The sequence below is a fragment of the Perognathus longimembris genome, chromosome 3, assembly GCF_023159225.1.
Source record: "Perognathus longimembris pacificus isolate PPM17 chromosome 3, ASM2315922v1, whole genome shotgun sequence".
Taxonomy (NCBI): domain Eukaryota; kingdom Metazoa; phylum Chordata; class Mammalia; order Rodentia; family Heteromyidae; genus Perognathus; species Perognathus longimembris.
In genome coordinates, this window is record NC_063163.1 from 95077492 (window position 1) to 95091511 (window position 14020).

General features: G+C 45.0%; 1 protein-coding gene across 3 annotated transcripts in view; it reads left to right on the forward strand.

The window, feature by feature from the left end:
• The window catches only part of Klhl22 (kelch like family member 22), a 53351-nt gene that overhangs the window by 25609 nt on the left and 13722 nt on the right, over positions 1-14020 (forward strand). For all 3 annotated transcript variants that reach the window (XM_048343440.1, XM_048343441.1, XM_048343442.1), the window contains exon 5: positions 9355-9547. In XM_048343440.1, the coding sequence (XP_048199397.1) occupies positions 9355-9547 (193 nt within the window). The remainder of the gene's footprint in view (positions 1-9354; positions 9548-14020) is intronic.

The window sequence follows — 14020 nt, forward strand, 5'->3', positions numbered from 1 at the left end:
CTGTCCCTGGCTTCTTTTTGCTCAAGGTTAGCACTCTGCCACTTGAGCCACAGCGCCACTTCTGGCCATCTTCTGTATATGTGGTGCTGGGGAATCGAACTCAGGGCCTCATGTATATGAGGCAGGCACTCTTGCCACTAGGCCATATCCCCAGCCCCTACAACACTTCTTAATACTGCCACCTTACAACCAGGCTGTTACAGGTGAACCATTGGGGGACCCTCATCCAAACTACAGCATTTACCTACATCGTTCTTTTTACCTTTTCCGTAGCTATGGCCCTGTGAGCTAGTGAACACTGAGTATGTGCTGTGCCTGGTAGCCAGTCCCATGTTGCCATAGGCCCTGCTCCTACCTAAAAGAATAGCCTGGCTTTTTTCTTAGGTATATTTTCAAATAGTAATATCCATGGAAATGCCTAAGTTTTAGTAGACTTTAAAACATTACATCACGGAAATATTTGAAGTCCTGGAAATACAGAAGAAAAACAATTGAACGAGAACCAGATTTAAGAACTTAGAATATTTTTGACCAACTCTAGATTTCACCTCCAAGTTTACAATGGTTTTGCAATCCAATGCCTGGACTAAAATGAGTATCTTAGTTTATTCAGACTATCATCACAGGTACCAAAGATTGGAAGGCTTAACTACCAAACATTTGTTTCTCAACCTGGATTCTAAGATCTTGGTTCTGGCCAGTTATTAGTACCTTCTTTCTGTGACCTCACGTGGTAGAAATAGTGAGTTCTAGTCTCATTCTCTTCCAAAGGCATTAATACGATCCTGGGAACACCTTCAAAACCCAACTACCAGCCAGTCACTGGTATCTCACTTCTGTAGTCCTGGCTGAGATTTGGAAGATGATAGTTTAAGGTTAGCTCTAACAGAAAAGTCTTGGAGATTCTGTCTCCAAAATAACCAACATAAAGGCCAGGCTGGGGGCATGGCTTGAGTAGTGGAGTACTAGATAGGCAAGCAAGTAGGAGGCCTAGTAATTTTTTTTTTTTGCCAGTCCTGGGGCTTGAACTCAGGGCCTGAGCACTGTCCCTGGCTACTTTTTGCTCAAGGCTAGCACTCTGCCACTTGAGCCACAGCACCACTTCCGGCTTTTTCTTTTCTTTTTTTTTTTTTTGGCCAGTCCTGGGCCTTGGACTCCGGGCCTGAGCACTGTCCCTGGCTTCTTCCCGCTCAAGGCTAGCACTCCGCCACTTGAGCCACAGCGCCGCTTCTGGCCGTTTTTCTGTATATGTGGTGCTGGGGAATCGAACCTAGGGCCTCGTGTATCCGAGGCAGGCACTCTTGCCACTAGGCTATATCCCCAGCCCCTCCGGCTTTTTCTATATATATGGTGCTGAGGAATCGAACCCAGGGCTTCATGTATACGAGACAAGCACTTTACCACTGGGCCATATTCCCAGCCCAGTAATTTTTTTTTTTTTAAAAAGACTTTTCTGGGCACTAGTGGCTTATGCCTATAATCCTGACTACTCAAGAGATCTGAGGATTGGAGTTCAAAGCCAGCCTGGATAGGAGAATCCATGAGACTCTTATCTTCAATTAACTACCAGAAAACCACAGGTAGCACTGTGGCTCAAAGTGGTAGCCTTGAGTGAAAAAGCTCAAAGCTCAGGGACAGTGCCCAGGTCCTGAGTTCAAGTCCCATGACCAACCAAAGAAAAGAAAAAAGACTTCATTACCGCCTCTCTCCTCCCCCCAAAGACTCTTAAGTACTGTCACATTGCATGTTAGGAATTTTATGGGATGCAGTCAAGCAGTGACTCAAACTAATTTATACCTTTTTATGTGTTACTAAAACTAAATTTTAAATATAATTTTTATTATTATTAAGGTACAGAGGGGTTACCATTTCTTAAGTCAGGTAATCAGTACAATTCAATTTGTTTTAAACACTGTCACGCCTTCCTTTGTGTTCTCCCGGTTTTCCCCTCCCATCCCTGCTCACAAGTTGCATAGTTCATTTTCTACATAGTGTATACTGAGTACCACAACTGCATTTGTTTACCCTTCCTCCATTTATATACTCCCTTTTGCTCTCCCTAAAAGGACAAAAAAAAAAAAAAAAAGCCCAGGGGGGCTGGGGATATGGCCTAGTGGCAAAGAGTGCTTACCTCGTATCACCACATATATAGAAAACGGCCAGAAATGGCGCTGTGGCTCAAGTGGCAGAGTGCTAGCCTTGAGTAAAAAGAAGCCAGGGACAGTGCTCAGGCCCTGAGTCCAAGCCCCAGGACTGGCAAAAAAAAAAAAAAAAAGAAGCCAGGGACAGTGCTCAGTTCTCACGCCCCGAGTTCAAGGCCCAGGACTGGCAAAAAACAAAAAAGCCCAAAAGCAAAAACAAATAACCACTACCACCACCAACAACAGCAAAAAAATAAACCTATGTTTCTATTTCCTGGAATTTGTTTCAATAAATAGTATTTTAAATGTACAGGGGAGTTATGCCTTTGGGTTTCTCCCATGAGAGTATCTTCCTTTAGTGGTAAAGTGCTTGTCTTGTATACATGAAGCCTGGGTTTGATTCCTCAGCACCACATATATAGAAAAAGCCCAAAGTGGCACTGTGGCTCAAGTGGCAAAGGGCTAGCCTCGAGCAAAAAGAAGCCAGGGACAGTGCTCAGGCCCTGAGTTCAAGCCCCAGGACTGGCAAAAAAAACTAAACAAAGAGTATCTTCCTTTCCTATGACTGTGTGTGAATGCCTAGAGTCCTATATAAATTATTATGTTCAGTTGCACTTTAGATCTTGCTTCCAGACTTGTTCCATTTGTCTCTTTGAGTTTGGATTGCCTCAGTTAAAATGATTTATTCTAGGTCCATCCATTTCCCTATAAATAATATAATCTTATTTTTACTGAATGAGTAAAATTCTACTGTGTATATGAACAACATGTATCGATCCACTTATCTGTTTGAAGGCATCTAGTCTCTTTCTATAACTTGACTATTATGAATTAACTTGGCTATTGTAAATTGCACAGTAATGAACATGGATGTGTGTCTTCACTCTGTCCTGGCATGTAATGTTCTGAGTAGATGCCCAAGAGTGGTATGGCTGTGTCATAGGGAAGAAGCTCTATGTTTAGTTTCTGAAGAACTTCTAGACTGCCTTTCAGAGTGGTTGTTCTATTTTACATTCCTACCAACAGTGCAATAGAGTTCCTTTTTCCCTAGGTCCCCACCAGCATTTGTTGTTCAAATTCTAGATGTTGGCCAGTCTAACTGGAGTAAGATGGAATCTCAAAGTCGTTTTGATTTGCATTTCTTATATGGCCAAGAGTGTCGAGCATTTCCTCATCTGTCTATTTGCCATTCTCACATCTTCTGAGAAGTCCCTATTTAGCTGCTTTGCCCATTTACTAATTGGTTTATTAGTTTGGGGGGGGGTAATTTCTTGAGCTCCTTATATATTTTGTTTATTAGGCCTTTGTCAGATGTATTGCTGGTAAAGATCTCTCATTCTGTTGGCTGTCTTTTCTAGTTTAGTAAATATGTCCTTTGCTGTGCAGAAACATTTTATTTTGATGCAATCCCATTTGTCAAATCTTATTTGCTATGCCCTTGGGACTCTTCAAAAAAAGTTCCTGTTTGTGCCTAATGTTTCTCCTACACCATTTTGCAGTAGTATGTGGTGACTTACAGGATCCAATTTTAGTTTTCTACATATGGACGTCCACTTTTCCCAACATCAATTATTTAAGAGGCTATCATTTTTCCCACCAAATATTTTTGGTTCTCTTGTCAAATATCAGATAGCTGTAAATATGTGGCTTTATGTCTGGATCTTCTAGTCTGTTCCATTGATCTTCTGGCCTGTTGTTGTGCCAGTACCAAGCCAGTTTTGTTATTGTAGCTCTGTAGTAGAGTTTGAGGTTTGGGAATTATAATACCACCAGCATTGTTTTTTTGTCCCCCTAAAATTGTAAAGCTAATTTTTATGAGAAAAAAATGCTACTTGAGGTTCTATTCTGACAAAGTAGAAAAATTCAGTAAAGTAGAAGAGGTCAGATACAGGACACAGGAGGGAAATAAATCTGTAAAACGGGTTATGTCTAACTTGAGTGTGTGGGCATGAGTGTGTGTTTCCTTAAAATTGAAGGCACAAGGTCCAAATGAACTCAGCCCAAGAAATATGAGGATAGGAGACCAAAAGGAAGCAAGCAGAAGCAGGCAGTGTCTTGTCTCCTCTGGATAGGAGAGGCGACATGTGCTAGAATAAAAACCAAAGAGGAGAGACATGTACTTAAAGGAGTATAGTGCTCAGGAAGACAGCAAACATCCACATTTGGTGGGGTCTCTGTGAGCCTGGACTGTTGGGCCCTAATTAGACCTGCCTGGTTCATGCCACTGTCCTTCAAGTTTTTTATAAATACCCTATCAGGAGGCCTTTCTTTTTTTTTTTTTTTGGCCAGTCCTGGGCCTTGGACTCAGGGCCTGAGCACTGTCCCTGGCTTCTTCCCACTCAAGGCTAGCACTCTGCCACTTGAGCCACAGCGCCGCTTCTGGCCATTTTCTGTATATGTGGTGCTGGGGAATCGAACCTAGGGCCTCGTGTATCCGAGGCAGGCACTCTTGCCACTAGGCTATATCCCCAGCCCCCGGGGGGCCTTTCTTGGTGAGGGGAAAAGAACTCTTCCCTCTTCAGCCTCTTCTGACTGATAGGTCTCTCTGTCTACTTACCTTTCTCTTTCATTGTGGGACCTGTCATTATAAAGAACAATTGTGCCTTGAGTGATGACTCGTGCTTTTTTTGTTGGTTTGTTTTTGGGGGACAATCCTGTGGACTGTCCCTGAGTGTTTGTGCTCAAAGCTAGAGCTCTACCATTTGATCCACAGCTCCACTTTCAGCTTTTTAGTGATTAATTGGAGCTAAGAGTCTCATGAACTTTGCTGCCTGGGCTAGCTTTGAACCTAGATCTTCAGTTTTCAGCATCCTGAATAGATAGGATAATAGGTATGAACCACCAGCACCCAGAGCTCATACTTTAAATCTCTTACTTGAGATGAAGCAGAAAGATCACAAGTTCAAGTCCAACCTGTCCTGAAACCCTGTCTCAAGGCTCACACCTATAATCCTAGCTGAGGCTGAGATCTGAGGATCAAGGTTCAAGGTTCAAAAGCCAAGCTAGGTAGGAAAGTCTGTGAGACTTTATTTTTTGCCAGTCCTGGAGCTTGAACTCAGGGCCTGGGCACTGTCCCTGAGCTTCTTTTGCTCAAGGCTAGCACCCTACCACTTGAGCCACAGTGCCACTTCTGGCTTTTTCTGTTTATGTGGTACTAGGGGATCAAACCCAGGGCTTCATGCATGCTAGGCAAGCACTCTACCACTAAGCCACATTCCCAGCCCTCTGTGAGATTCTTATATTCAATAAACTACCAAAATAGCCAGAAGCGTTGTGGCATAAGTGGTAGAGCACTAGTCTTGATCAGAGGAAGCTCAGGGACAGTGTCCAAGCCCTGAGTTTGAGCCCTAGGACTGGCAGGGAAAAAAAAGAAAAGAAAAAGAAAGGCCCTGTCTCAACACAAAATAAAAAGCCAGAGGGAGTAGCTCAATGATAGTACTTGCCGATCATACCTGAAGCCCCAGTTTTGATCCTCAGCTCTGCAAATCAAAAAAAGGAAGAGGGGGCACTTTTTCCCCCACCTCCTTTGCCTGTTCCTTCTACAGAAGGCAGGGCTCTGTCCTCTACTTTCTCTCTGGATCCCCACACTGAGCACCGTGCCTCATATACTTTGGGTAACAAGGGTATATTTACAGTGTAACAAGTGATTGCTTAGAGAGTACGTGTGTGTGTGTGCACACGTGCATGTGTATGCATGTGATGTGTGCATGCATGTGCATACATGCTGACACTGGGCCCTAAACTCAGGGCTTGGGAACTGTCCCTTAGCTATTTCTCTCAAGGTTCACCACTAGAGCCATAACTCCACTTTTGGCTTTTAAAACTCATTGCTCAGATCTCAGCTTCTTTAGTAGCTAGGATTATAAGTATGAGCCACTGTTGCCATTCTCCTTGTGAGTAGTCTTATCCTTCCTTTTCCCTTTTCTTTCTCTCTTTTTCTTTTTTGGTGCCAGTCCCAGGGCTTGAACTTAGGGCTTGGGTATTGTCCTGAGATTTTTTTTTTCTCAAGGCTAGCACCTTCTACTTGAGTCACAGGGCCACTTCCAGCTTTTTCTGAGTAGTTTATTGGAGAAGAGAGTCTCATGGACTTTTCCTGCCTGGCCTGGCCTTTGAACCACAATGCTCAGATCTCAGCATCTTGGGTAGTTAGGATAACTGGCATGAGCCAGCAGTGCCTGAGTCTTCCTTTTCTTCATAACAGATCGTGCTACCCAAATCAAATGATATCCAGAGGCCCAGGAAAGCAGAAGTGAACTCTGACCACAAATTAAGAAGGACCCTTTTTGTGTTCCTTGTCTTTATGATCCCTCTAGACAGCCTTTGTTTCTAAGGGACTTGGCAGTTTTTGATACAAGATCTCTATGCAATCCAAGCTGGCCATAAATTTACAGTCGTTCTGCCTTAGTCTCCTAAGTGCTAGGATTATATACATGTACCTGGCTCTTTTAGGAGCCAGATTTTTTGGGGCAGGCAATTCTATCCTATTGGGCAAATGAGGAAACAGATTGAAAATGATGCCTAACTAAACAGGTCATTGTTAACCATGTGTGGGTTTTCTGCCTTTTGGTGGCTGCATATCCTGAGATCCCTGTTTCCTGGCCCCAGGTGGGGCCATCCAAGAGACAGAGGCAAGAAGCAGCAGCTACAGGGCACATCTAAGTTGTACTTTGGGTAAATAATGAAACTGATCTCTTTATTGGACAGCACAGGGCACACAGGGCACAGGGCATAGGGCAAAGGAAACTCTCTTTGGAGAGTTACTCTCCTTGGAGCCAGTTGAAGTCAGACTCATTCTTATTGTTTGAAAGAGACTGTACCTGCCAGAAGCCTTGGTCAAGAGCTGGGCAGCTGCTGGTGGCTAGACATGGGTTATGGAGTGAGATTGGAGAGCTTCAAGCTCACAGATCCTGGCACCTCATAGCTCTGAGGTTATCTGTATACCCAACAGCCTGCATGCTCCATGTATGTCTAGAAGAGTTCCAGGCTTGAGCATAGAGAGAAAAGAGGCCCTCAGGCAGTATGCTGAGCCTGGTACAGTGAGTGCTGGAAAGAACAGGGTAGACTTGGTCTGTGTGAAGGGCCTCAGGTGCAAGGCTCAGTTGTTGCATTTAGAATGTGAAAGCAGGAGGTTTGTTGTTGCTGGTGGGAGCAGAAAGAAGAGGGTACAGTACTGTTGAACAAAGGTGTGCAGACAAGTGAAGATGGTTGGGAGGCATTTGCAGAGTGGATCAAAATAACAGAGTAATGAGAGGCATTGGCATTTCTGGGTGTCTGAGATCACCCTGGGGAGAATGGAAGCCCTGTGCAAGCAGAAGTATGACAGTAGCAAAGGAGAGGAAGGACAGCCTAGGTGTTCTGGGGGTGGGTGGCCTGGGGCCTGTGCAGGGGGTAGATGATGATCTCCGCTTGGGTAATAGATGGTGTTGTTTTGTTTGTGTGTATGTGTGCATGCGCGCTCATGTGGGCACAGGTACTGGGGGCTTCGTTTGTTTGTTTGTTGTACTCAAGGCTAATGTTCTACCTCTTGAGCCACAGCTCCAAGTCTGGCTTTTTGCTAATTAATTGGAGATGAAATTGTCACAGACTTTCCTGCATGGGCTAGCTTTGAACCATAATCCCTAGATCTCAGCCTCCTGAGTAGCTAGGATTACAGGCATGAACCACCAGTACTCAGCTAGGTTTCTTTTTATTTATTTAATTATTTTAGCAACAATAGGGAAGGGAGAAGAAGGAAGAACTGTGACTTGGAAACAGTTGCACTGATTGTGAAAGGAGTGCTATTGGCCTAGGTGTTAGGAAATGAGTTGTAGTAAGGGGTGGAGAGGGGGCTCTAGTCCCACTAAGATGTCAGCAAGGGCTAGATGCTGGTGGCTTATACCTATAATCCTAGCAACTCAGGAGGCTGAGATCTGGGGATTATGGTTCAAAGCCAGCCCGGGCAGGAAAGTCTGTGAGACTCTTATCTCCAGTTAACCATCAGGAAACTAGAAGTGGAGCCTTGGGCTGGGAATATGGCCTAGTGGTAAAGTGCTCGCCTTGTATACATGAAGCCCTGGGTTCGATTCCTCAGCACCACATATAGAAAAGGCCAGAAGGGGCGCTGTGGCTCAAGTGATAGAGTGCTAGCCTTGAGCAAAAAGAAGCCAGGGACAGAGCTCAGGACCTGAGTTCAAACCCCAGGACTGGCAAAAAAAAAAAAAAAAGAAACGTACTCACTTATTATGTAACTGTACCCCCTTTGCACAACACTTTGTCAATAAAATTTAATTTAAAAAAAGAAGTGGAGCCTTGACTCAATGTGATAGAGCACTAGCCTTGAGCAAAAAGAGATCAGAGACAGTGCCCAGGCCCTGAGTTCAAGCCTTATAACTGATAAAAAATTAAATAAATATGTCAGCAAGGTCAGTAACCTTTTTGCCTTGTACCCCTTCCCTTCTCCATGCAGTTTGAGCCTATGATTCCCTAGGTGGCCATAGCCAGGAGACTTTTTGGGCCCAGACAGACTTTTGGGGCCTCCTGTAGCCAGCCCCATATATTTTCCCCAGTAGGACCTTGGATTCCCACAGCATCCTACCCTCAAGAGCCCACAGTTCAGGTGGAAGTTAGCCTGCCCACTTCCATAGAAGGGAAACATTTAGGGGTAGAGTGGAGGGGACACCATAATCATGGAGGCAGGAAAGCCATGAGGACAGGGAACAGGGATGGTGGTTATTTCAGATGCATGAAGGGGGTCTATTATGAATAGTGGTAAAACTAGGTGTGGTGGCATGTACTGTTCATGGGGTGTACCTGAGCAGACCATCCATATATGATGGAATATTATGGGAGGCCTATGTGCCTATCTGAGTGAGAGGCTATAGGTAAGGAATCTTCCTGAATGGGGACAATTGACATACGGGTGGCTGTAGGAACAGCCTTTGGGCAGCCTGGGGTTGGCAAGTGAGTAAGCTCTAAACAACTCCAAAGGATATACCTGAAAGGAGCCAGCATCATGGGAGGAAACACAGGCTGTTCCAACCATGTCTTCCAAGCCTTCTGTGCTCAGCTATGGAGCACCTTCTAGTGTAGCTCTGGGTCAGTGTGTTCTGGTGAGTTGGGAGGGGATGTTCAGAATGGGCTCTGGAAGAAGGGACAAAGAGGAATAGGAAGTGTGGGCCCTGAAGATCAAGCTGCCCTCCAGGCCAGTGACATGCTGTCCTCCTGTTCCTTAAAGGTATGACCCAAGGCATAACCGCTGGTTCCAGATCCAGTCATTGCAGCAGGAACACGCAGACCTATGTGTGTGTGTCGTGGGCCGGTATATCTATGCTGTGGCAGGCCGAGACTACCACAATGACCTGAATGCGGTAGAGCGCTATGATCCTGCTACCAACTCCTGGGCCTATGTGGCTCCACTCAAGAGAGAGGTAAGGAAGCCCTCCAGGAGAGGCCTTCTGCTAGATTGCTTTCCCCAGGCTGGGCACAGAGCCTTGAGCAGAGACCCCCACATCCTTCCCAAGATCTTGTGCTGTGTGTGATATAGGACTTACCAAGGCTCAGCCAGGAAGTCAGGGGAGGAGCTGCCTTCCTCAGAATGATGCTCTCCTCTTAAGTCTCACATGTGGAGGCCTGTAGTACCACCCTGGCCAAGTAAGCTGTTTAACCCAGTAGCTCCATGTAGAGAAGAGGCTCCCCCTTACTGTCCACTAGCCTAGCTAGCTCACTAGCATGAACACTTCCAGAAATGTCAAATAGGAGGGATCCTGAGCAAGAGGAGGGCTCTCAACAGCCTGACTCACAGGCCTGTGCTTGCACGTCTGCTCCACAAGCCCCTCGGAGGAGGATGAGACCTTCCAGAATCCATAAAAATGAAGTTTTATCCTTTCTTAAAATTTATTTTTTATTAGCACACACTAGTTGTATAAGGAGAGCTTTCATTGTATCATTTCCATACATGCCTAGTGTATCTTTTTTTTTTTTTTGGCCAGTCCTGGGCCTTGGACTCAGGGCCTGAGCACTGTCCCTGGCTTCTTCCCGCTCAAGGCTAGCACTCTGCCACTTGAGCCACAGCGCCGCTTCTGGCCGTTTTCTGTATATGTGGTGCTGGGGAATCGAACCTAGGGCCTTGTGTATCCGAGGCAGGCACTCTTGCCACTAGGCTATATCCCCAGCCCCGCCTAGTGTATCTTAAGTAACAGTTTTGACAGGTTTTGTTGTTCTATTTTCCTACATACAAACCTCAACTGTATTCATCCTCAGTTACTTCCCTTGTCAAAACAACTCCCTCCCACTGGTACCAACCCTGTAACAGAACCTGGTTTACTTTCTCATCATTTTGTTTTGTTTTGTTTAGTGTGTATTAATTATACCAAGGAATTTTTACTTTGTTATTTCATGCATGTATATATTATGTTTTGTTAAAAAAAAAAAAACAGCAACCCACAAAAACCTCTCTGTTGCTTTCTCTTTCCCAGCCCCTAACCTCTCTATCAACAGCTATCATTGAGATGATTTATGCCACTAAGTTTTATTTTATGATGCCTGGGTCTTGGCTCGGTCCCTGGACTTCTTTTACTTAAGGCTAGCACTCTACCACTTGAGCCACAGCACCACTTACAGCTTTTTCTGTTGATGTGGTTCTGAGGAATTGAACCCAGGACTTCATGCATGCTAGGCAAGCACTCTTACCATTAAGCCACATTCCTAGCCCTGACGTTTCATGTTTTATATTTTTAAAAATGACGTATAGGGCTGGAAATATTGCCTAGTGGTAAGAGTGCTTGCCTCATATACATGAAGCCCTGGGTTTGATCCCCCAGTACCACATATATAGAAGGCCAGAAGTGGTGCTGTGGCTCAAGTTGGCAGAGTGCTAGCCTTGAGCAAATAGAAGTCAGGAACAATGCTCAAGCCCTGAGTTCAAGCCCCAGGACTGCCCCCCCCAAAAAAAAGACATATAGCCTGTATAATACTACCTTGGTTTGTTCCAATTTGGAGATGCTTAAAATTATGTTCATTATCAGAGGTGATGCTTTAGGGAGGCACTTCTCATTTATGCTATAGCTCTGAGGTACTTGAACCTGGTCCCCAAATTAGTATAGGATCCCAGAAAGGAAGAAGTCTTACTGGTCTAAGGTTTCCCAAGGCCCAGCCTATGAGAATAGAAGGCACATTCTGCTGGTGAAAGCAAAGCACTTATGCAAAGCACTTATTACAAGATGACACCTTTGGGGATCGCAAACCCTCCAGAGGCAGAGTAATGTGAGCACTGACCTGGCCTTTGAGAACTTTTCACTGCCTGCCATATTCCTTTACCCTTGCTCAATTTCCCCAGGAACAGAGACTTTTTTTTTTTTTGCCAGTCCTGGGCCTTGGGTTCAGGGCCTGAGCACTGTCCTTGGCTTCTTTTTGCTCAAGGCTAGCACTCTGCCACTTGATCCACAGCGCCACTTCTGGCTTTTTCTGTTTTATGTGGTGCTGAAGAATCAAACCCAGGGCTTCATGTATAGGAGGCAAGCACTCTACCACTAGGCCATATTCCCAGCCCCTGGGACAGAGACTTTAATCCCAGTAGATCAGGACTTGGACCAACCCCCACCCCCCCACCCCCCCATCCAACTCCTCTACCTAGGTTGCTAGCCTAGCCCATTCTTGCCATTCCTGCCACTTTCCAAGTTGATTCCTATCATTCTTCCTCTAGGCAGCTATGGACTTCCAGTCAGGGCCTACCCCTTGCTCCTCAACTTTCTGGGGGAAAGGAGGCCTTTTTGAAGGGGCACTCCTTAACCCAGTTTTAGAGAAAGGTGAAAGCTTTTCATGGAAAAGTTTGGGATACCCTTGAGGCCTAGTGGATCCCTTTTGAAATCCATTGTCTGTGCTGAAGACAGTTGCAGTTCTCCTTCTTGACCACAGAGGGGCAGCCATGGCCCTCAACCAGCTTCATCCTAATGGCCAGTTCACCTTCCATTAGCATGTGCTGCTAACCAGTTCCCACATACTAAATCCTAGAGATCTAGTAGTAACAAAAATAACAAGCCCCACCCCTAATGAGTTTTCAGCCCTTACAGGAGAGACTATCATTAACCACATTCAAAGTCAGTATTTATAACTGCAGTAAGTGAGATGGAGCTAAAATAAAATAGATGGCACTGGCAACATGACTGCTAATTCTATCTATGGGGGGGAAAAAGCCTGAAAGCCCTAATCCAAGTACAGGGATTTGTGAGACAGTGACTATTCTAGGGCTAGCCTGGGTAAAGAAAGACATTTAAGGGCTAGGAATATGGCCTAGTGGTAGAGTGCTTGCCTCACATACATGAAGCCCTGGATTGGATTCCTCAGCACCACATATATAGAAAAAGCCAGAAGTGGCGCTGTGGCTCAAGTGGCAGAGTGCTAGCCTTGAGCAAAAAGAAGCCAGGGACAGTGCTCAATCCCTGAGTTCAAGCCCCAGGACTGGCAAAAAAAAAAAAAAAAAAAAAAAAAAAGAAAAAGAAAAAAGAAAAGAAAGAAAAACATTTAATCTCTCCTTTTAGAGGGGCGATGGTAAGATGCTCTCTTGAGAGCATTTTGGAGTTACTCTGGGGGCCTGAGAACATCACAGCTCAAGGAATCTGGGAACACCTTGACATAGAAATTGAATGTGAGGTGAAGAGAGGGAGAGTATCTGACAGGGCCCCACAGAGAAATTTAAGCTGTTGGGACTTGAAACTGACAGCTTAGATTCCAGAGGTGGCTGCTTGATATTCCTAGAAGAGATCAGTGACGGAGGCTTAGGATTCTCTTTGGAGGCATGCTGCAGAGGCATGGGTGTAACAGCCGCTCTAGTGGGTTGTGGGGGAGTGCAGCCAGGTCTACAGCTGAGATACTGAAGACTTGGACACTGGAATTGTCGGAGGCCCCTCCCTCCTAGGTCAGGAGTGGCTCAACATTGCTTAAAGCCAGGGCAGCAATGAAGCCTGAGGCTTGCCAAGTGTTCAACCTTCCGGTCCAGCCCCTAAGTTTCAATTTTTTTTTTTTTTTTTTTTTTTTTTTTGCCAGTCCTGGGGCTTGGACTCAGGGCCTGAATACTGTCCCTGGCTTCTTTTTGCTCAAGGCTAGCACTCTGCCACTTGAGCCGCAGCGCCACTTCTGGCCATTTTCTGTATATGTGGTGCTGGGGAATCGAACCCAGGGCCTCATGTATACGAGGCAGGCACTCTTGCCACTAGGCCATATCCCCAGCCCTAAGTTTCAATTATTGACTGTTGAGTGGGTTAGCGCCTTCCCACTCAGTTCGTTTCAGTCATGCAATATTCACAGCCTCTTGCACCCTAGAAAGAGGTCTATATACTCACATACACATGTACATAGGAACAATTGAAAATGACATTTTGCTTGACATAAGATTTTTGTTGTTCTTTTGGTTTGGCTGTTTTAAATTATTTATTAGTTTGTCTGTCTGTATTGATTTTTTATATCCAATATAGATAATTTTTCCCTCTGCCTTGCATTTGCATTTTAGTTCTGCTTTCCCTCACTTTTCTCTGAAGTCATCATATCTAATCCATGACACCTGCTTTTCCGTTTTCATTCTCTTCCGTTTCTTCTCTTTCCCTTGCTCTTCCCCATTTATACTTTTATATACATAGAAGATGTACAATTAGAATTGTTCTCTTGCCCATATTTTCTTTTATCTGTAGTCCTCCATCTAGCTAGTAACTAAATTGCCAAACCATCAATTGTTCTTTTTTGTTTGTTTTAGGTGTTTTGTTTTTTTTTTTGCTAGTCCTGGAGCTTGAACTCAGGGCCTGAGCACTGTCCCTGGCTTCCTTTTTGCCCAAGGCTAGCACCCTACAACTTGAGCTACAGTGCCACTTCCAGCTTTTTCTGTTTGTGTGGTGCTGAGGAATTGAACCCAG